The sequence below is a fragment of the Notolepis coatsorum genome (assembly GCF_963971535.1).
Source record: "Notolepis coatsorum genome assembly, chromosome: 3".
NCBI lineage: Eukaryota > Metazoa > Chordata > Actinopteri > Aulopiformes > Paralepididae > Notolepis > Notolepis coatsorum.
The window spans coordinates 26,790,436-26,814,457 of record NC_140167.1 but is presented as its reverse complement, the minus strand read 5'-3'; the positions used below and the strand labels follow the sequence as shown (position 1 = coordinate 26,814,457).

The 24,022-nt window shown below is 42.1% G+C and overlaps 3 protein-coding genes across 3 annotated transcripts in view; all 3 read right to left on the bottom strand.

The window, feature by feature from the left end:
• Positions 1–671: 671 nt before the first annotated feature.
• On the bottom strand, positions 672–8,818 carry lgals8b (galectin 8b; the record flags this gene model as incomplete). The annotated part of the gene is made up of 8 exons (XM_084309652.1): positions 8,762–8,818; positions 8,011–8,099; positions 6,283–6,493; positions 5,346–5,465; positions 4,447–4,473; positions 3,152–3,240; positions 1,348–1,513; positions 672–821 (listed from the first exon to the last, which is right to left on the bottom strand). The coding sequence occupies exons 1-8, from the start codon at positions 8,798–8,800 to the stop codon at positions 672–674; spliced, it is 891 nt and encodes a 296-aa protein (XP_084165778.1). The 5' UTR covers positions 8,801–8,818.
• A 2,360-nt stretch (positions 8,819–11,178) lies between these two features.
• On the bottom strand, positions 11,179–18,715 carry kbtbd11 (kelch repeat and BTB (POZ) domain containing 11). Its single transcript, XM_084311000.1, has 2 exons — positions 18,330–18,715; positions 11,179–17,069 (listed from the first exon to the last, which is right to left on the bottom strand). The coding sequence occupies exon 2, from the start codon at positions 16,949–16,951 to the stop codon at positions 14,789–14,791; it is 2,163 nt and encodes a 720-aa protein (XP_084167126.1). The 5' UTR covers positions 16,952–17,069; positions 18,330–18,715; the 3' UTR covers positions 11,179–14,788.
• Positions 18,716–21,385: 2,670 nt separating this feature from the next.
• Positions 21,386–24,022, bottom strand: part of arhgef10 (Rho guanine nucleotide exchange factor (GEF) 10) — a 171,146-nt gene continuing 168,509 nt past the window's right edge. Inside the window, exon 30 of the mRNA XM_084311130.1 lies at positions 21,386–22,464. The gene's annotated coding sequence lies outside the window, so the exon portion shown is untranslated. The remainder of the gene's footprint in view (positions 22,465–24,022) is intronic.

The following is a 24,022-nucleotide window of genomic DNA, read 5'->3' as shown; positions in this document are numbered from 1 at the left end:
TTGAAGCTTTGTGTCTTATTTGTAAAATAACAAACTTTGTCAGATGTAAACCTTTATAGGCAACCCTTTCATTGCATGGTTGATATTTTTTGACATTTTGTGGCATTTAAACTAAGGCAAAACTACAATAACTTTTACATTATTATACATTGTATTCCTGTTTCCGTTGCACAGTGCACTAAATAGGGTGTGTTACAGTAGAGACAGTCGTAACAGAAGAACCAAGGCAAACCTAGCTTGTTTTAGCTGTAAACAGTCATGTTTGTTCAGATATAAGGGCTCACAGCCTGCCAACCCAACACAGCTACAATAGCTCATGCACTGGTGATCCCTCCCAGGACAGGGGACATGAAAATGGGGCAGTTTGTCCATGATGAGGCCTTCCCTAGCATAGCTTAGCACCATTGGTCTTGGTACACCAACAATGCTAGGCAAGCTTGAAATGGGTAATCCAGGCCAGGGTCATCATAAAGCTAACCATATGGCCTAACTGGCCTAGTCAGCACAGGGCTAGCCACAGTTACCATCTATTATTATAGGGTCACCATAGTTAAACTAGCTTAGTTTAGCCTCCATGACCACAACACCACCATGGGCTAGCCTAGCGTAGCACCCATACCCCTGGGGACCCACACGGTTAGCCAAGCCCAGCCTAGGCTGCCTGTGCCGGGTCACCACAGCTTGATGTCGGACAGCTCCAGGTCTCCCATGATCTCCAGCTGGTCGATGCTGCCCAGGTCTTGAACTCTGTGTCTGAACTCAAGCAGGTGGGTACCGTTCACTGCCAGCTTGAACTGGTGGGGCTGGCACAGGATCAGCATCTGACAGAGGGACATATCAGTACTGATCATATAAAAGTCCCCAATAAGTTCTTGCTTTATTAAAATGTAATAATAATATGCTTCTCTCTTTATTCAAATTTTTAAATACTGTGGGTAAAGATCATTTGAGGTCTCCAATACTTTATCTTTATAATCCATCCAGGCCTCATAAGAACTTTATTACAGCATTCCCTGGTGGCAGGCTAATCCAGCTAACAATATAAGAACTGTATTGCAGCATTCCCTGGTGGCAGGCTAATCCAGCTAACAATATAAGAACTGTATTGCAGCATTCCCTGGTGGCAGGCTAATCCAGCTAACAATATAAGAACTGTGGCGGCAGGCTAATTAGCATTATCAGCAGCTGCCCCACAACATTAAGAAAAGAGATCAAAGATACCAGTACAAAATAAAAAGGCTCTAGATTGGCTATTCATGCGTTAACAGATTCCCAGATGTCTATAGTTACTACCAGAGTAATGTGTAGAATTGGTCTATTCTAACGATGATGATGATGATGACCCACCTCAAAGTACTCCCCAGAAGAGAAGGGGAAGAAGGGCAGCTCCAACTCCTCTCGCCCCCACGACTCACTCAGGTAGGAGTTCCTGATGAACGTGCCTGACTTCATGCGAGGGTTCAGATGGAGGGCGATGTGCTCGGTCTTGCTGTTGCGTAGGTTCACTGTGAAACTGAAGGAACAATAGTGTGATTGATTGATTCTTGATTGATTATAAAATGTTTGTGTCATGCACGCAAAGTGTCCAACCCTCATGGGTTCATAAGACACCAAAAATACAGTTGCAGTGGTCAACTATTTAATTTCATTACATAATTACTAGGGATGCTCGATATTGGCTTTTTTACCGATACCGATATACCGATATTGTCCAACTCTTAATTTCCGATACCGATATATGCAGGGTTCCCCCCCCCAATTTTTTTTTAATAATTTCAGGTAATTAACATTACATATCTCTTGTTGTGGAATTAACAACATTATTACTTTTGACAATAAATACAATCAGAATTTGTTCTTACTTGCTTGCCTGGGTAAATAAAGGTTATAGAAATGTAAAAAAAAAAAAAAAAATTGAAAACCGATACCGATATTTTCCGATATCACATTTTAATGCCGATATCGGCCGATAATATCGGTAGGCCGATAACATCGGACATCCCTAATAATTACAGAATATTCTACAGCTCGGCCTGCCTTCTCTCCCAAGCTTGGAAAATAAAGTCTGCTACAAAAGAGTTCCCTTCCTGAAGCACAACTCGGGTTTTTCATATTCATCCCGCTCAAGGAAATCGATGTAAATGGAGGACATTTTACTAAAAAGTACATCCCTTACATCCTCGTAAAAGCCATGCAGTTTTGTGCACGCAGGAGTTATTTCATCCAAATTTTTATAAAATAATTTTTGTATTTTAATGTTTCTACATACTGGTGGGGTCCATAAACTGTCTTGGAATTTCATAACTTGGATATAACTGGATCCAATGAAACCTATTATATTATATTTATGTGTGATGATGTTAGTCTCCATAGTAGCCATGGCATTGCGTGATTGCAGTGAGACCTTTTTATTATTATTTTATAAAAAGAATAAAATAATTACTTCACTGTATAAAATGACCTGTTGTTCTCTAGGATAATCGCAGCCTGATGAACTAGAGACCTACAGCATTCAGAGGGTGTATTTCCTACACATATTGTCAATAAGGGGGTTTCTATTCTGAGCAATTTCCAGAACTGAAGTGCTCGCCATCAATCACTGAAAAAATTAATTCTTTCCGACCATGTTGATAAATTCTCACCAAATATGTGGTGTATATATCAACCAAAAGATCGCTGCAGCAACCCATCACACGCAATTGAGCATGAGACTGGCCTTCATATACTTTCCTCATAATGTTCTAAGCCCTTATTTAAACTTTCATCTTTTGAATAGGTGCCTAACGAAAACAATGTTTATTAGATGTATGACTAAAATAACTTGACACTTAACGCTATGAGTACAATCTCAAATGAAACTTCTGGTTACCAGCTTTCAGATGATGTCACTATGTGATATCTACTGTTGACCTGCTATCTCCCCCTAAAGATCTCCCCCTAAACGAGACAAAAATGGATCTACGGTGGGTTAAAGCCAAATGCATCAGCAGTACATACAAATTATATAACTAATTATGAAGTTTGATTATCAGTTTAGCAGATTGATGGTTGGGTTAGGATTTGTATTATTATATATTTTTTTAATTAATTAAAGTGTAGGTTAGCTAGTATTCCACGCCAGTTTGACATGACATCCAGCCTCTTATCTTACCTGTGGGGGTACATGCTGACCTGTCCCTTGATTGTGATGTGCTGTCCTGGACGCAACCCTTTCAGTATGCTGCCTTTGTAAGGGAGGCCCTGGGAGGGCAGAGAATGAAGGCCTTATAGGAACCGGCCCTCTACATTCTTATGATGTTTCCAAGCTTCTGTGCTCCTCTACAAATAGTGTAAAGACCTGTCACTTTTACAAAACATATTTACTTCATGTAGTTAATTCTCAGAAATATTCTGTCTTATGTCATCATAAATAGGCACAAAATCGCTATGAGGCCTGCGACAAAACGTAAGCCTAGAATATATTTGTAGTACACAAGATTGGCCGTGCCTTTGTAAACAACAACAACAATAAAATTAAATAAAAAGTGAAATAGTAACTTTTCAGACAGCTTAGCATTCTAGTTTCAAACAGTCTTCCAGGGACCCAGTTTTCCTCCGAGGACTGTTTGTATAGTCAGTTCTTAACCCTTTCACTACCACATTAACCTTTCACTACCACACTACAGACTGTTAACCGTCTGTAGTGTGGTAGCGAAAGGGTTAACCGTCTGTAGTGTGGTAGCGAAAGGGTTAACCTTCTGTAGTGTGGTAGTGAAACACAACCGATGGAGTCTCATGTTTAAAGACAGCTGGGAGACAGCTGGCCCTGAAGGAGGACTCAGAGCCTCTGTGCAGCACTAGACCCCCTGCGCAGCACCAGGCAGCAGGGGGCGCCAGGTTAGCACCACATGACGAGGTGGCCGAGTGGTTAAGGCGATGGACTGCTAATCCATTGTGCTCTGCACGCGTGGGTTCGAATCCCATCCTCGTCGGGAAAGTGATCTTTTCCGAGCAGTGCATATGCTTAAAATATAAATATTTACTAATATGATTAGCACAGCTTAGAGTCCAACCTGTCACAAAATGCATAACATAAATGCATGCCTATCCAGAATATCTTGTGGGAAGGATTGTGAAACTATAGAAAACAACACACTGCAGAACGGTAGGGTTATACAAATGACAAGCTTGCTATATATATCTATATATATATAATATATAGATTGTGCCATGTTTATTTTTATTTTTTCATTAAAAAAACTGTTGAAAAGGATATCAGTCTGGCTTGTGAGATATAGGCAGCCATCATATACAGTATATAGGATCTTTGTATAGTACAGTTGTATTAGTGTTATATTGTATAGTACTGTATAGTACTAATAAAGTTATTATTATAATACAGTTGTATTAGTGTTGCATTCAAAGACACAGAGCCTTTCTATAGAAGAAATGAATACAATGACTCACCAAGTCACCTGATTCTGAATATATTGCCTACAGGGAGAAAGAGTGACAAGTTCAGACTCCTCTAAATTAATGTCATTAAATGCAAAACCGCTGCAATGTAATCAGTGAACAGTTTCAAAATAATAATATGAATAATAATAATAATGTGGTGTAATCAGTGAAGGCAAAACACAGTGACATAATAATAATAATGTGGTGTAAATCAGTGAAGGCAGAACACAGTGACATGATAATAATAATAATAATAATAATAATAATAATAATAATAATAATAATAATAATAATAATAATAATAATAATAATAATAATAATAATAATAATAATAATGTGGTGTAATCAGTGAAGGCAGAACACAGTGACACAATAATAATAATAATGCAGTGTAATCCGTGAAGGCAGAACACAGTGGTGACACTAATAATAATAATAATAATAATAATAATAATAATAATAATAATAATAATAATAATAATAATAATAATAATAATAATAATATTATTATTATTATTATTATTATTATTATTATTAATAATAATAATAATAATAATAATAATAATAATAATAATAATAATAATAATAATAATAATAATAATAATAATAATAATAGTAATCAGTGAAGGCAGAACATGGTGACTAAATTAAATCTCAGGAACACAAATATTCACCAATATACTATTATTTTCAGAATTATCCCTATTTCCACTACAGATATTTGAATATCACTTACTCAACTCGAATTTCAATCGTGGCTATTTCTATCCGCTTAAAATAGGTGAGTAAATTCTATTTCACAAATAAAATAGTGAACAAACTAACTTTAGGCTGATTTACCCGCCACTACTTCCCAGGGCATAATGGCAACTTAATATGAAAGGAACCCATGGATCCTGGGTACTTACTGAGTTTGGGATGTAACCGATAGCGTGCACCTTGACTTTTCCAGAAATGGAAAATGTGTCAACTCTGTCCAGTGGGATTCTGTGCTTGTATTCCAACAAGTGAGTGCCGTTTACTGCCACCTATAGGCCAAAGAGGAGGGCAATATCTATCATCATACCAACATTTTGTTCATTGAAATGCATTCATGTGTGTTTTTACAGGTCAAAACGGATTTACTGTAGCGGATTTTAGGTGCAAAGAGAGAAGGGTGAATTCAGGAATTCACCTTTCTCTCTGCTCTATAATTCAACCTTTGTTGGAGTGCAAAGTAGAACAAAACGGTGTCTTCCATAGTCTTAGGTACAACAACACATGCAGGGCTATAGACCACTGAAAACTAAAGGAACAGCTCTGCCGCTATGACACTATCCAACCAGAGAGACGGTGAATTAATCTACATTTAGAGGGCCGTGATTGTCTCCACACTTACAGAACGAGTAGCATGGTAGTTTGACGGTAATTTCAGTTTTACCATGGTATCAGCCATTGGAAGAATAATTTATCATGGTACTGCCATGATCAAAGTTATGTAACGCCATGGTACCACCTTTGTACTTAAATGGTGCCATGGTATAATCCAATATAAACCATGATACCAGTGGTAATATCATGGTAATTCCATCATTTCTGGTCACTGGAAATACCATGATACTCTTTTGTAATGGTTTACGTATTATAGGTCCACTGACTAACCTAGGAGAAGTCCGCATGAACTAGGATGATCGTCTCGAAGGGGGCACTAACCTTGAAGACGTCCTCATGCACTAGGATGATCGTCTCGAAGGGGGCACTAACCTTGAAGACGTCCTCATGCACTAGGATGATCGTCTCGAAGGGGGCACTAACCTTGAAGACGTCCTCATGCACTAGGATGATCGTCTCGAAGGGGGCACTAACCTTGAAGACGTCCTCATGCACTAGGATGATGGTCTCGAAGGGGGCTCCCTGTTTGTAGGGCAGCTTGTGGAGGGTCTCCTCTTGGCCCCAGACCTCATGCTGCAGGGAGTTGGACACCACGCAGGGAGAGCCCCTGAAGCGGGGGTTGAAGTGGAGGGCGATGTCTGAGCGCGGCTTGGTGCTACAACCGCTGGACAGGTCAATCTGGAACCTGCAGAGATGGTGTATAGATTGAAAGTTTGGAAAAGGATGGTGGTGTTGGATGGTCAAGGGTGGTGCATGAACGTCTGTGTACACATCCTGTTAGATTTATGAAGCGCCACCGCCACACACACTCACACACACCTCTTACCAGTGGTGGAAGAAGTACACATTTCCTAAAAGTTGCTTTACTACAGAGTAAAATATGAGCTCACCAGCAGCTCTGTATACTAGAGATTAGGGGTGTAACGGTACACAAAAACCACGGTACGGTACGTACCTCGGTTTTGAAGTCAAGGTTCGGTACAGGTTTTCGGTACAGAGTGGGGGAAAGTTTGGCTTTCCATGTTCCACTCAGGGGTGATGTAGTATGCAGTAACTAATTGTACTTGTAGGGCTGTCAACGAATATTCTATATTGAAATTAATAATCGACTTGTAAGCACATGACGAGGTGGCCGAGTGGTTAAGGCGATGGACTGCTAATCCATTGTGCTCTGCACGCGTGGGTTCGAATCCCATCCTCGTCGGCAAAGTGATCTTTTCTGAGCAGTGCATATGCTTAAAATATAAATATTTACTAATATGATTAGCACACCTTAGAGTCCAACCTTTCACAAAATGCATAACATAAATGCATGCCTATCCACAATATCTTGTGGGAAGGATTGTGAAACTATAGAAAACAACACACTGCAGAACGGTAGGGTTATACAAATGACAAGCTTGCTATAGAATATATAGATTGTGCCATGTTTTTTAACCACATAGTGATTTTTCATTAACCCCTAACTGCTCTAGATGAGCAGGTTGGCAACTTGCATGGTTGCATCTGCCATCGGTGAGTGAAGGGGTGAATCATGTGAGGCATAGATTGTAAATTGCTTTTGATAAAAGTGCTATAATATAAATACAGTCCGGTTACCATTTAGAGTCTGTCTCTACTAAATTAGCACCTTCCGCAGCCGTTTTTTCTGAGCAGAGATTGCTTTGGCACAGCCACATAGGGAGAATTAATCAGTTATATGACTCAATCTGGTCAATGTATTTAAAGTTGCTTTGTGGTGGAATTCCTCTTGAGGTAAAAGTAGGAATACCCAGAGATATAATAGTACTCTTGTAAAAGTAAAAGTCCTCCATTCGAAATTCTACTAAGGAAACGTAGAAAAGTATTTCATATTGATTTAAGTATCAGAAGTAAATGTACATTCTACATGTTGTATTTCAGTGATTGGGAGCGTTCAGACCTCGATCTATTGATGACAATGGTTCTGTTGAAGTGGTAGGTGGTGCAGAGTTATGCTAGCTCTGATTCGGTGTTGGTTTCAAGTTTGAAATGAGCCTAATAATCTATCTTCATTGGTGTTGTGTTTTCTATGCTAAATCTTTTTCATCAGAGCCACTAGCAACAAGATGGCCTCAAATGTAGTGGAGTAAAAAAGTAGGCTACTGAAGTAAAAGTACAAAATTCCCCCAAAAAAACGGTAACGTGCCTCAAAATACAGTACTAGAGTAACATGCCTCTTACCGGTCAGCATCTGGGGGCACGGTGCCCTGGAGGACGATGATCTCGCCAGGGTGCAGCCCGCCAGGTATACTGCCGGTGTATGGAATCACCTGAGAGGGGAATGAATGAATGAAAACTTTATTTAACCGATTGCAGAATGGGTACAATACAGTACGGCTCAATACACACAATTGTTAAGGGGATGCAGACCAGAGAAAGACGTTTGTCTTGTTTACATCAGGGTCCCCCATTTTCAATTCATAGTGACATAATTTATGACATACACAACATACATGACATTTATGGCATAGGGACATACATGACATACAGGTATTTAGTACTGTTACATTTGTGACATATACGATATGCAAATATACAGTACTGTTACCCATAGATCCTGACAGAGTATATGCATATGAATGGGGAGGAGACTGTACATTAGGACGTGGTGGGAGCGAACACACGGCGGCAGCACGTCAGACTCAATTAAATATATGAAATGCATCCGTTTGGACTGGTTGTCTGTCCTCTTGTCTCTATTCCATACCATACACACCGGTTATAAACGTATGACTAAATAGAAAATAAATAATAGTTCCTATCATCATGCAGACAACAGGGGTCTATTGCAGATTATAGATAGCTGCAGCCTAGCAGCTTGTCAATCACATTCCACGCAGAGTGATTGATAAGATGATCAATGAATCAAAAACAATGCCATAAGAATATTCCATAACGTGTTGTTAGAGGGGCAATAGGAAAAGCCTCTTACCGGATTTAGGACAGTGTGTCTAGCATTCGCCACCGACATTGAGCCTCTAATGCAATATTACACCATGCAGCTGCTGTACAAGATAATAACTAACCTACAGGACTATTATTACAAATATGACCGATTGTATCCTCGTTATATTCGGATGTCAGTGCGCTGCTTGTGCATCTTCTCTCTCCATCGGCCCAAACACCCACTATGTCACGCACGCGCACAACGTAACCACGTGACCAGGTCCACTCCGGTCTGTTTATTTGTTGTTTTCGTTTTAATTTTAATTAGGCTCCGCTAGGCTACACACACACACACCATGTCATCATAAATAACATTGGTTTTGAAGAAATGGGAAAAAAATACATTTTGTGAACAACCCACAGTGTTGTGAGGTGAAGAAAAATCATTCTGCAATGCGATTTATAGCGTAAGGCTAAGCCATTGAATCCATGAATTATAGGCTTGATTGATTGATTGATTGATTGATTGATTGATTGATTGATTGATTGATTGATTGATTGATTGAAAATGTTATCAACAGATTGCAGAATAGGTACAATACAGTACAGCTCAATACACACAATTGTTAAGGGGGTGCAGACCAGAGAAAGAATTTCGTCTGAGTTACATACAATGTAGTACTTTACATATTTAATAAAGCCCTGAAATGTAGGTTACTAATTGATTGGTTGGTTGGTTGATTGATTTATTGGTTAATTTACTGGCCCCGGTAAATATCAAAATCCCCCCAACCCCCTCCAGTTTCTTCCCCTTCTGATGTATATTTTTTTATGATCTCTTTTTCTTAAACAGTACTGTGTATGTCTTGTATGTCATAAATGTCTTGATGAATTGAAAATGGAGGACCCTTATGTAAACAAGACAAAAGTATTTTTCTGGTCTGCATCCTCTTAGCAGTTGTTTGTATTGAGCCGTACTGCATTGTACCCATTCTGCAATCTGTTAGTAAAGTTTTCAATCAATCAATCACCCTCTGTACCTTCCTCTCATTATTTTCTGGCTGGGGTTGGGTTGGGTTGGGTCCACTCCATGGGCGTCATTATGATCTGTGGTCCTCCATCTGGGAAACTGACAGTCAGAAAGGTGTCTATCATAGGCTCCATCACCATCATCATCATCGTCATCCTCCCAGCTGACTGGGTGTTCTCTTCACTGACAGCTTCCTCGCCACCAGACTGGGCTCTAGTTGTGCTTTCACCCCAGGTTAGTACAGAACTCTTAAGACATGAGGATACAGGGCAGACTGTCTAAAAATATCAGTACATCCTAAATGGACATAATAGTAAACACAAGGGTCAGTTCCAAATAAGCTATTTATGTAGGTACAGTGTAGGTAGGTTGCACAATATTTTAAAGTTGAACACGAAAACACATGCGCACGCACACACACTATTGTCCTCACATACTATTATTGAGTATTGTGTTCTATTCTATTATTATAATTTGTATATTATATTATTTTTTTACATTATATTTGATTATGATCTTATATTGTTTTTATTAGTTATATTGTCTTGTTGGATTCACCACTCTGTGAGGTACGTCTCAACGGCTGTATCCTGTAGCGTAGAGCTCCATGAGGACAACCTGGGGGTGTGTTGAGGAAGGATTAGGAGGCAGCAGGGTGTAGAGCCAGGGGCCTGGTAGGGTCCAGTGTGTTACATAATACATAACTGTACCTGTAGTGAATCATGAGGATGTTTTCTTTTAATTATTTGTTATCATGGTTATTTCTGCTTAATTCAACAGTCCACAGTGGAAAGTGACAGGAAAGATGGGAGAGACTTGAGGTGACTGTTATGGAAAATATTAAAGGTGGATTTACATCCTCATGACATTATGTAGCCCAGCACCAGAATGCTCCTTACCTTAGTTCTAACATAAAACGATGTGTCTCCTTTAATGGTAAATTCAGTTCAATAAGTAACCATTCAATATTTTCTAACATACTATCTTGTAAGTCATGTTATTAAGTTATATTTTGCACTGCGTCATTTTGGGAGTCAGAAGTGGAACAAATTAATATTTTTTCATAAGTGAACAGATCGTACTCCCTGGAACACTGTTTGAAGCTAGAGAGCTACCTCAAAACCGACTTGTTTACAAATGCAGGGCCCTCAATTTTGTTTACAAACTCAGTGCCTCAAAATGATTTTGTTTTGATTTATGATGACATAAACTGAAATAATTCCAATAATTTTAAACTAATTGCTGGCTCTGCAAATGTAAGCAAATGTAAACAAACCCCCCTCCATCAAAAGCACAGATTTAATAATTAAATACACCAGTAACACTGTTGCAAGGTGTTGTTACATTCAGTAGCCTTTAGATGGCAGCACTGGTTCAGTGACAGCAAGGCCAGCCAAAAGCAGACACAAAATATTTTATTTGAAGCACTTGGTTTTGAAGAATGTACATCATCTAACAGTTACAGTAGTTTGTTAGCCATTCGCTCATACTGTATTCCTTCAACACTATTGTACTGTCCATCACAATAGCAGATCAAAAGTCACCACCAGCCTATAAAACAAATTCACAACATAATGGATGCCAGCCAGCAGAATACCAAAAGCAGTCAAACCACATCCACGTTGCCTTAGTCACAGTGGTGGCTCAGATATATTGCCACATACCAGTCTTACGTTTCATGTCCAGAGCACTTTGTTCTCAGAATAAAGCCACAGAATCAAACGTTCCATACCGTATGAACAAAACTCCCACTGGTGTGTTATATTGCAACAACAAATACTGTAAAGCCTGAAGGAGATAAGAGGCGGGAGGAGAGATGTTGGTTCTAAGGTCCACTACTGTAACAACAAGTGCATGTTTTAAAAGGGGTTTGGCATCAATAGAAGACCCTTCATTCAGGATGTGTTGAGTTGATGACAACATAGTGTGTTCAACTAGTAAGGGGCACTTCATCAAAAAAACAATGCAGATTTATTTTGCACATAATATCACACAGATCCAAAAACTCTAAACGGTTTTGCACACCTTCATTTAGTTTGACAGTTATTATGAGAGTAAATTAGTTTGAACATGGCCACCAGTGACATTGTCCAGGACGTCGAATCCTTGGGTTGTGTTAATTACAGCTCAATTAATGATAAGGTAGCAGTCCCTATAAGGGACATTTCATGGTGAGGCTGGTGAGACTAAACACGTTTCACAATTATGCCACAACAATGTGGAACGCCCACAGCCGTATAAGAATGTGATCCCTATACCCTCCTTCAAAACCGCTCTCAAAGTGCGCCTACGGGTGGCTGCAATTAGAAACTGGCCCCGGTAAATGTATAAATGTCATAAATGTCTTGATGAATTGAAAATGGAGGACCCTGATGTAAACAAGATGAAAGTCCTTTTCTTGTCTGCATCCTCTTAGCAGTTGTTTGTAGTGAGCCGTACTGTATTGTACCCATTCTGCAATCTGTTAATAAAGTTTTCAATCAATCAATCAATCAATCAATCAATCAGGTAATAAACACAACACAATGATTCAATGTACCTGAAACCTGATGACATCACTGACGGCCATATTCAAACTAGTTTACTCACAATACCTGTCAAACTAAATTAACGTGTGCAAAAAGGTTTAGAGTTTTTTAATGTGTGTGAGATTATGTGCAAAATAAATCAGCATTGTTTTTTGTTGAAATGCCCCTTTAAGTGCCGTGTAGTGACCATGTCAGGCCAGCATGTTAACTGATCCCTTCTAAGTCCCCTTTCTAAGTCCGTGTACCATATGTCACCCTACTAGCAGGGTAGAATTCTCGGCCATAACAGTACTACCACAGTACTACAGTACATAACAGTAATCCAGTCATTTCTGTTTCCGGGTTATGAATACATGGAGAGAATCATAAGAGATGCAGTCTGTAGGATAGGTTACTCTAAATGTTCCTGAACTTACTGGTAGCAGCAAATGAGGTGCTCATCCACTGACGGTAACAGCTATCGCTTCAGTCATGGTATTAGCAACGTGAGGTCAGAGCAGTGCTGTTGATATGTCATGTTATTAACCAAATATGTAACTATAATAGTTATTTATCTTTGGCAAATGTTATAAACCTAGCAACTGTGGCTCCTGTGTGAGTATGCACTACAACTCTACCTAAATAGCCTATTCTGAATCATCGTACAACAGATTTACATTAGCCTTTCAATCAATACCAATAAGTTGAATTCAGTTCTCTCCCAGAAATCCCTCTTATTCTGTTTTTTTTTGCATTCTTGTACAACACCATGAATTGTCGAAAGACGCTGAGCCTTTTAGCTTAATATCTTCAGCCTGTGCTTATCCCACAGTGACAAGAATGCTGCTTGGTTTCACCAGAGGCGTCAAGTTGAAATCCAATATTGGTTTTTGACTGAAAATCTCCCCTGGGTTTCTATTAAGTGCATTGTGCTCTTCAAATGCCTTTCTGAACGATCTGCAAGGATAGGGTTTGTGTAGAGCGGATGGATCCTATCTTTGTCATAACATGATATTAGTGATATTCTTGTGGTTAATGCAAAGGCGGTTAGGATCAAGCTTACTTGGTATGGAACGCTAGGTGTACCGATATGTTACCTCTTTATCGCACAGCAGATAAACTTGTACACATGGTAAGAATTGCCTTGAACAGACATAAATAAAAATGTTGCCGACATACAAAAGTTGCCATGTACAGATTGAAAATATATTCTTGGACTGGCGCGCACTATGACCAATCACATCTAAGACATCAGAATGATTTTCTTATATTCATGATCCCCCTGTATGTCTCTAACACAACAGCTGCATACAGCATTAACCTCGTTCCCAGTTTTAGCTCCTCCGTGAGATAAAGACTGGTAAAGCACTACGATCAAAAGTGTGAATTTCCGGTGTATGTACTTCCCCTGGAAGCGGCCTCCGAATGGACCAAACTTTTCCTGAATCCTGTCGGCAAACAAGCTAGAACGTCCCGGTCATGTAGTAAATTCTTCAGGCAAAGCCGTTGCAGTGGCTTAAAGTAAACGAGGAAATATTGTGCGCTTCACACGTTTCTATAATTGTTTTGTCGAAACCGGAAAGCCTGTAGCCGGTACTTCCTGTACTTCCGTTTTCACACTTTAGGAGGCATAGCTTTACCAGCCTAATACTGCATACACCTGCCCTAGGGAAGCAACCGTTGTGATTGGAGGATCAAGAAAAGAGGGCAGGGTTTGAGATAGGTCAAATGCTGTGTACAACATTTTAATGTCTCACAATAACACATGCCAGTATGTAGCTGCTGTGCCAGTGACGTACAAGAAGATCATGAATATGTGCAAATCATTCTGATGTCTTTGGCTGTGATTGGTCAGGGCAACTCCTCAGGTTGGGATTCCTGTTCCGAGTATTTTCTATACTGTACAATAAGAGGAAATGTATTGTCATACCTGGTGTTCCATAAATTGGGAATATTTGCATTCCTTCCAGTCAAGATTCCTCGTTTTGTAACGTGTAGTAGCTTAGACAGAATAGACCTTCTAATTAGCTTGTTTCATTTGCATAGAACCTATTTTGAGCGTCCTTGTCCGGACATACTATGACTACTTCCATCTTTGTGTACACAACCCCTTTTCTTTGACCAAAGCCACCAGCCAACTAGTTAAAATGTTCTAAACGACATCTATTCTAACTGCAATTACAAAAGTGCACCAAACAAAACTGAACACAGGAAAATGCACAAAAATAATCGACTATCTGTTTGAGCCACATACTGTAGACATCGATCCATATAGACCAGTGGTTTCATCAAGTCATTATCCACAGTCAGATGCATATATTCACATATGCATGCATTCATTCAACATCGAAAAAGTTACCCTTTTTAAGGCTTGCCCTGTTGACACATTAACTCGCCATGCAAATACACATTCCACTTGAAGCAGGTAAATTGGACACAATGGAAGTTAAAGCTGACATTGAAGCGTTTATATAAGGTCTGCTGCCTATCCTTGTTTTGCAATGAGACGCTGCGTGGGTTCCGGGGCGGGTGATTATTATGCAACTTTATCAGGCTTCTCAGGCAAACTGAGGACGAAAGGAAACAGAAGGCCTTTAGCCTCCAGAGGTGCTCTCAGCGGTTCATCGATAAAGTAGCCATTCTGCTCCTCTACTATGAACTGAAGAGTCTGGGTCTTGTTCACACAATAGATGCAGTTATTGATAACCGCACACCTAAACGGTAAAGGGCTTCCCAGCCTCTGCGATGCGCAATCGTGCCACATTTTCACTATGGTGTTGTACTTGAAAACGTTGATCCCCTGTTCACGGTTGACGTCGAAGCGGTAGATGAAGCTCTTGAACGCCACCATGTCGGTGGACTTCTTCCTGCTGTTGTTGTAGGGACACTCCTGCCACTCGTCCCTCTTGGGCTCATACTTCAGGAGGCGGTAGAAGAGGGAACCGCCGGAGACGTAGAGTTCTCCGTTGCAGGTGGTGGCTTCGTGGGCCACTGCGAACGCTCCCTTGGGCAAGGGGGCCACCGTGGTCCAACGGTCCGTGCGAGGGTCGTATTTTTCCACTGTAAACAAGCACTCCCCTCCGATGGCGTACAGGTTACCGTCCATAGACACTAGCTTGAGCTGCGAGCGGGCCTGGAGCATGGGCCGGACCTCGCTCCAGCGGTCGGTGATGGGGTTGTAACAGAAGACCTTGTCCGAGACCTTCCCCTTGTCCCCGTAGCCTTTTATCCCCCCTGCCACAAAGAGGTAATTGTACATGACGCAGATCCCACATCCTTTAGTGTTAATGTCCTCGGGCATCAAAATCAGAGGTCTCCAGTCATTGGCCGTTTCGTTGAAGTAGTAAACCATGTAGTTCTCCTCGAACGAAGCCACCGACAACGACAAGGGGCTTTGTGGCCGGCTGTTGCAGCGGCTCGCCGGCCTGCTGCCGACGCGGTCAAAGACGTCGTTGATCTCCGCGACCATGAGAGTCTTCTTCCCTTCCGTTCTCTTTCTCAGGATCAGGTCCCTTTCCGAACCAGTCAGACGTCCGTAAACAGAGGGATCCTTCAGGATCTGGAGGAAGTTGTTGCTCATGAATCCGTAAGCGGTCTCCTTCAGTTCATTGAGCCGTTGCTTCTTGGCGATGGTGAGGATCTCGTAGCAGTTCGCCTCTGTGATTTGTTCCGACATGGAGTCCATGGCAGCCTGGACGGCGCAGGGTATCTGGAGGATCTTAGCCCCCGTGATGACGTCTACCACGTTGTCCTTACACACGTTTATCTGAGAGGTATAAATATAGTCCACCAATATGGACAAAGTCTTGTAGTTCACCCCCTTCACTTTCAGGATGTCCCGCGACAGCCGCGCCTTGAAGTAATCGCTCTTCTCCGCCAGGACAGACTTGTGAGCGTTGATCTTTTGCCCTCCGACTTCGATAACTAAGTCAGGCTCCTCTTTAGGCGGTACGTGCTCCACTTTCTGCTCACTGTCCCTGCGCCCCGGGCCGGGTTCGAGTCCCGAGAGTCCATACAGTGTGTCGTACGCAGGCGGCGCGGCTGCACGGGAGCCGGGAGTGAAAGAGCGAGTCGGCTCCTCAGCGGTTGGCTGTGTGCCAGTGGTGATACAATGAGTGTCAGGCGCAGCGGTCCCCTGCTCCGAGGGGGAGGCGCTGACGTTCCTCGTCCGACACCGACCCTCCACAGAGCCCTCTCTGCCGCCGGACACGCCGCCGTACGCTTCCTCTTTGGCTCGGTTGGAGGAGCTCACTTTAGCCCTGGCGCCGTTGTGGTTCTCACTGACGCCATTTCTGCCATGCATGCAGTTTTGGTCCGTGGTGGCATTCAGCTTGGGCACGCCGGATCCAGTACGGAGAGAGAGGTCCAGCACAGCCTTATCGTTTGAGATGTGATTAGCGTTTAAAATGTACGATCCGTTATCCTTCTGGTGATCGATACAGTGGTTGTCCGCCGACCTTCCGTCCAACAGGTATTCCCGCTCAAAGGTTAGAGGAACTGTTGGACTGAAGGCCTCGTTGTCCTTCAGGAATACATCCACGCTCTGAGCTCCAGGACTGACATCCTTCCTCAGCAGACCTGCACAGAGCTCTTCATCATCCTCAGCAGGGGAGGCCAGGTCAGGGTGCACAGAGTGGAGGAGGACGTCTGCCTCCACGGTGATGAACCCCCCTCCTCTCTGCCGCTGGGCCTCCGTCATCGTGGCCTCTTCACTGCCGGTGGGAGTCTTCACTGGTCATGTTGGTGTGAATACCGACGCCTGTTTTCAGTGTCAACAGCGCTCTCTGCTTTGGATTCAGCTGGTCTCCTCTCTTCACCTATACAGAGGAAGCACAAGGGGAGTATTATATTTACTGCATATATATATATATATATATATATATATATATATATATATATATATATATATATATATATATATATATATATATATATATATATATATATATATATGAATATACCTGCATATAACCCCTCTACTTACGTATACACCTGACAATAACCATTAGCTCTGTATGATAGCATGTACAAATGCTGTATATACATATATATACATACTATACATACTATATACATACTATACATATATATACACTCACCATATACCTATCCACACCTGTCTGTATTTACCTGCACATAGTCCTTTTACATCTACCTGTAGATACTATATCTATATATATATATATCTATACATATCCTACTCTAACTAGTTATGCTGTTGGACAGTATGACTACAACTACAACCATACTGTCTTTACACCTGTATCACTGTACATATTGTACTACAACTCTGTACATACATCTGATTAGCACTACACACAGTAGGCCTAGTACTAATTTTGTATATTTTGTACCCAGTTTAACCTGTACATTGTATATTGCTGTTGCACTTTACTGCTACATTTATTTGCACTTTGGATGCCAAACTTATTTTCGTTTTAGGACTGTAGCCTACTTGTGCTGTATAATGACAATACATTTGAATCTAATGTAATCTAATCAACAAAAAAAAGGCAATTCAAAAAAATTGTGGAGGACAATATTGTGCTTGATACAAGTTGTCAAGACGTCCTCAAACTCAGTGGGGCGCCATTTCGCTAATAATATGCGGCAACTTTATACATTTGAATGGTACAAAATCCTTTGCAGATGCCATTGCTTAAGTTTGTATGCATTCGTTTATTTAATACAAACAAATAATCGCAGCTAATCGAAAGTAGAGTATATGCAGCTTCATTGAAAACAGACACTGGAATGATCATCAACCCGCTGATCTATTATTTGGTGGTAATCGCGACCTGGGGAGACGGTCACGTAAAGCGCATGCGCAGTGTGTGTTGCGCTCTTCTGTGAGCGACTGATAGATGAATTAATCCTGATTATTATGGGAGAGGAACACGAACATCCCTGGTGTTACGCGCACGCACGGCTATGGCCCACAATAAAAACTCCAGATCGGCATTCCAGCTAATCCCATTTCTATAGGTATACAAATATATATTGCTTTGTAACATATATTAACGACGAGAATGGAGCACATGGGACGAATAATAGCCAGTTTATTATGACCTACTTACGTTTCCTTGTCGGTTCTTCAATCTTCAGCACGGCAGTTTAAGAGTCCCTCACAAAGCATTGTTATGTAAGGCAGGCGCAATCCCGATGAACCGAGCAAGCCGTGGTTCCCCAAACGAGTTGCGTATAATGTGGCCCGTGAAGTGAATCCTCTTCATTTATTCCATTTGTTTATCGCATTGATCCCGGGATGATTGTGTCTCTCATCCTCTCCTGTGATGATACGCGTCCCCCTTTTTACGTTTTGAAAGAAAGCTGGCTGTGGACAGTAAACGGTCATCACCTCAGGTCGTCCTTCTTTAGATCACTCTTCTTTAGATCACTCTGTGTGGACGTCGCCAGCGCCAGGTCATCATCTACTCCCGGTCCCGGAGTCCTCCGCACGTCCAACATCTATTTCCCTCTCAAAATAAATAATCAGTCCAGCATGGATCAGGAGCCCAGATGCTCCGTCGCGCTGCTCTGCTCGTGTTTTGATTTTTACAGTAGGTAGCTACAGTCAGTGAGACAGTGATTGATCTAAACCACACCCCCTCTCGGTATTAACCCTACACACACATCACCATCTGTCGGAGGCACTGGCGGCATCCCTCCCAGTGCAGATGCGACATTCCTTCACGCAATTTCCTCATCCCTGTCCCGGGTACCACCAGGGAATATACCCTGTTCCTCTGTCCCGTTATATCTGCACCCGTTTCCCTGTGCCATCATATCTGACCCTCTGTTCCTGTGTCCCATTATATCTGCTCCTCATGTTACTTTGTTATATATCTGCCCCGTTATATATACTCCTCTGTTCTTTTGTTATATCTGCCCCTCTGTTCCTTTGTCCGTTATATCTGCTGCTTCTCTGCTCTGTTATATCTTCCTCCCTGTACTGTTAGATCTGCTGTCGGTATATCCCGTCGTCCGTTATATATCTGCCCCACTGCCTGCTCTATCAGTCTGATCTTCCTCTCTCATAAAAACATCTTACATTTTTCATTGCCAGGGTATGAGGCTACTTCAGAAGCTTAACCAAAAGCAATATATTATTTACAAATTCAAAAGCAACAATCCACAAGTAAGCAATGTAACTTGACCCTTTTGCACAAAGGAGACAGTAGTTATGGCACATGGAACATGTTTTTTTCTTTGAGCTACTGGAAGCTGATTGTAAATAGAAGCATACTGTGTATATCAACACTCCAACACGCCCTGGAAATATGAATCACCCTCTCTGCCTTACAGACCACACACACTGTTCCTCATTTGACTTAGAATGATGCCCAATATAGAATATAGCCACCTCTTCAAATGAACAGTTACCTCCAAGAGCACATGGAGCCATACTATGGTATATTTTGTAACCGTATCTTACAGCCGAAGCAAGAGTTGCAATGCACACTCAACACGTGAAAGGCTTGACTGAAAATAGCACTCTTCATACGTCTGTGTCATTTTTGGGAAGGAGACAACTTCATCCGGGGTCCTTAACCCCCATCCCACATGGCCTTCACATATAAAAATAGAGGAGCCATGGCGAGGGCATTATACAACTACCAGCACTGCTGAGAGAAGAAGCCATCCTGTTGGGAGGTTTCATGTTGGGTTATTCTGAGAACAAATATAATGCTTCAGACTGATGTCCACAAGCACACACACACACACACAAGCACACACACACACACACAACCCCCCCCCCACAAGGTCTCCAAGGCATCCACTGGCTCAGGAAAAACAAATGGTTTCCAACTCTGGGCTCATCTTGGTGTGTGATGAATGACATCTGACAGCCAGCCAAACTGATAACTGTGGATTACTCAGACAGTTGTAGGTGTTAAGACAAGCCCGCTGGCTTGTATAGTCCTATGCTAGTAGTCAATAACGACAAATGAGTGTTCCGTTACAAAGGTTGAACGTTGTGGAAGAAGAAGACAACCTCATACTCTGCACATCACGATACAGTCTGAGAAAATATTTGGGAACACCTCCTCCGGACACACGCCGGATCATAGCAAAGGAATAACAACGTGATTATTGACATTGAAAGAAAGGAGCCCTTCGGATCGAGGACACGGAACGGAACGTCCAACCTGAGACTTCGCAAGCATTGTTTTCATTAGCGCAGATAATACCCTGGAAACGCTTAATGTGTAACAGTGTACGTGGGCGTTATGAAAGGGAAATGTCCCGACCCCTCTGCGTGGTAGCTAGCAGGAGGAGGAATGAAACATCGAGAGAGCTGGAGACTCCGTTCCACACAGACTCCCTCAGGCACTACACTTGTCCCGGCATGTGTTGATAGCTGCACACACGATCAGAGCGGCGGTTCTAGAACACGCTTGGTTTGAGTCGAGGTAGCTCGGCGGGCGCACGTGACGGGGGAACATATATAACCCAGGCCTTCCTCCTACACAGGCTTTAATCACTGGTGGTAAATATTAACATAGGTTGTGAGGTTCAGTAAGTAATTAAGTGTTGTACGAGAGTACTCGTTTAGCCTCAGAGCGTAATATGCAGTCCGTCAGTCAGAGGCAATATGTGTGCGAGACTAGCAAGTAGGGACTAATTGGTGCTTTGCCTGCCAGCACGTCGACTACACTACAGTACTTAATACCCTGTGGGTATGGCCTCAACAGGAAACTACTTTGAGGTTTACAAGATTAAATGTCACACAACTGTGAAATGGCATGAGGAAAGTGAAGTTTGTCGTTTCAGGTTGTACCTTGTTGAACACATTCCAATACATTTTTTTTTTATTGTTTTTACAGTAGGCTACGTGTTAGGTGAACGGGTTATCATTTTTGTTTACCTTTGGTTTACAGGGTACATCTTTAAACCCAGAGGATTTAATTACAATATGTATTCCATCAATGGAGAGGGAAGTTATTTGGAATGGAAAGTTACGTGTAGATGTTGGCATTGGGTTCGCCTGCTCCAGACAAAACATACTGGATAAGTGGAAGCAAGTTTTGTCCTTTTGTTAAAAGCGAGATGAAACACTTTGAAGTCAAAATGAAACACCATGGTACGAGGATCTGAGGAGTTCATTAACGGCGACACTACACAACAAGGCTGCTGAATAAAACCATGTTTATAGATTTGTTAATATAACAGAAGTACATACAAAATGTGACCAAAAAAAAGTATAAAGCATTTTTATCTTTCTTTTTAAATACCCTCGAGTGAGAAACAAAAATGCATTAGGGAGATAAACAAAATCTATCCTGGTAATAAAAGTCTTTCTCGTCCGTTTCATATCGGTAGAAACCTGGCCAGCCAGGAATTCTAGTCAAGCCTTTCCAAACTAGTTCAGTAATCAGTATTTAACCACACCCACCGGCCACAAACCTTCCTCCTGTTAGCACAATAGCAGGAACACTGGATTTAGCATCAGTGGACCAATGAAACAAAGGACATTATTACATATAACATAGGACCTCGCCCTGACCCCCAGAACACATACTCACATAATTAACTGACCAAGAGTTATAGTTCAGATTCACAACCCTGGACTGGCTATTAAGAGATGAAAAAAAATATGTAATCTTTTCGCCCTAACCTATAACTCAGATTTACATGACAGTTCCAGAACCTTAAATACTGGGGGGTGGGGTGGGTCATTTCTGCAGTCTCATGCTCTTTCTTCTCAGTATCCTTTCCACACTGGTGTCAATACTGTGTTCCCCCCACATACAGTTATTGTGTGGACAACTAATCTGACACAATAGGAATGTCCCATATATTAGCCATGTTATAAAACAGCGCCAGAAAAAACACTCCTAGATAGAGGAGTGAAATTAAGGACACATCAGTCTCTCTCCTCCCTCCCTCCTTACATCATCAGTACATCCATCTGAACCGCATCCCGTTATCGTCAGGGGGTGAGCGGTCCACTGGCAGCTGTTAGCAAAGTCAGGCGTCATGATTAAGTGGTTATATTGATTCATTGTCTTCCAACAGGGCAGACGCACGCGGTGTGTCTGTGCAGAGAGGTGTTCAGGAGCACCCGGGGAGCCTCGCGGAGCGCCGCGTTCAGTGAGACATCTAGTTGAATGGATTGATCCCAAATGGTCATAAAGATGTGACAGCGGGTCTCTGGAGCGTGCGAGTCGGCTGACTCCAAGTAGCGACTGCAGTGCGCCACGTCTTGTCCTGGAGAGAGAAGGAGGATTCATTTAGAAATGTTATGTGCTGTACATACATGTTATTGGCATACTTTTTAATTTATTTATACATTTTTTTGTTTTAAAATTGTTTGTATATTTGTGCTTGATACAAATCAAGGCTGTGCCTTCTTAGTCCAGTAGTTGACTAAATGGTCGTTAGTTGATAAGTCGTTTTTGTTTTTCATGTTGAATGAGTTGTAAACCTGGAAAATGTTAAGCACATCTCTAGCAACACAATTTGCTATTATTGTTGCTATTGCTAACTATGCTGCAAGCCACTTTGGTTTGTAATAAGCACTACATTTATTACAAACATCACCAATTGGGGTGAGGCAGAGTGTTCAGTGTGATGTAGAGTGTTCAGCGTGAGGTAGAGTGTTCAGCGTAAGGCAGAGTGTTCAGCGTGAGGTAGAGTGTTCAGCGTAAGGCAGAGTGTTCAGCGTGAGGTAGAGTGTTCAGCGTAAGGCAGAGTGTTCAGAGTGAGGTAGAGTGTTCAGCGTGATGTAGAGTGTTCAGCGTGATGTAGAGTGTTCATCGTAAGGCAAAGTGTTCATCGTAAGGCAGAGTGTTCAGCGTGATGTAGAGTGTTCAGCGTGAGGTAGAGTGTTCAGAGTGTGTAGAGTGAGACAGAGTGTTCAGTGTGAGGCAGAGTGCAGAGTGTGTAGAGTGAGACAGAGTGTTCAGTGTGAGGCAGAGTGCAGAGTGTGTAGAGTGAGACAGAGTGTTCAGCGTGAGGCAGAGTGTTCAGCGTGAGGCAGAGTGTTCAGCGTGAGGTAGAGTGTGCAGCGTGAGGCAGAGTGTTCAGCGTAAGGCAGAGTGTTCAGAGTGTGTAGAGTGAGACAGAGTGTGCAGCGTGAGGTAGAGTGTGCAGCGTGATGTAGAGTGTTCAGCGTGATGTAGAGTGTTCAGCGTGATGTAGAGTGTTCAGCGTGATGTAGAGTGTTCAGCGTAAGGCAGAGTGTTCAGCGTGAGGTAGAGTGTTCAGCGTAAGGCAGAGTGTTCAGCGTGAGGTAGAGTGTTCAGCGTGATGTAGAGTGTTCAGCGTGATGTAGTGTGTTCAGCGTAAGGCAGAGTGTTCAGCGTGATGTAGAGTGTTCAGCGTAAGGCAGAGTGTTCAGCGTAAGGCAGAGTGTTCAGCGTGAGGTAGAGTGTTCAGCGTGAGGTAGAGTGTTCAGCGTGAGGTAGAGTGTTCAGCGTGATGTAGAGTGTTCAGCGTAAGGCAGAGTGTTCAGCGTAAGGCAGAGTGTTCAGCGTGATGTAGAGTGTTCAGCGTGATGTAGAGTGTTCAGCGTGATGTAGAGTGTTCAGCGTGATGTAGAGTGTTCAGCGTAAGGCAGAGTGTTCAGCGTGAGGTAGAGTGTTCAGCGTGAGGTAGAGTGTTCAGCGTGAGGTAGAGTGTTCAGCGTAAGGCAGAGTGTTCAGCGTGAGGCAGAGTGTTCAGCGTAAGGCAGAGTGTTCAGAGTGATGTAGAGTGTGCAGCGTGATGTAGAGTGTTCAGCATGAGGCAGTGTTCAGCGTGATGTAGAGTGTTCAGCGTGAGGTAG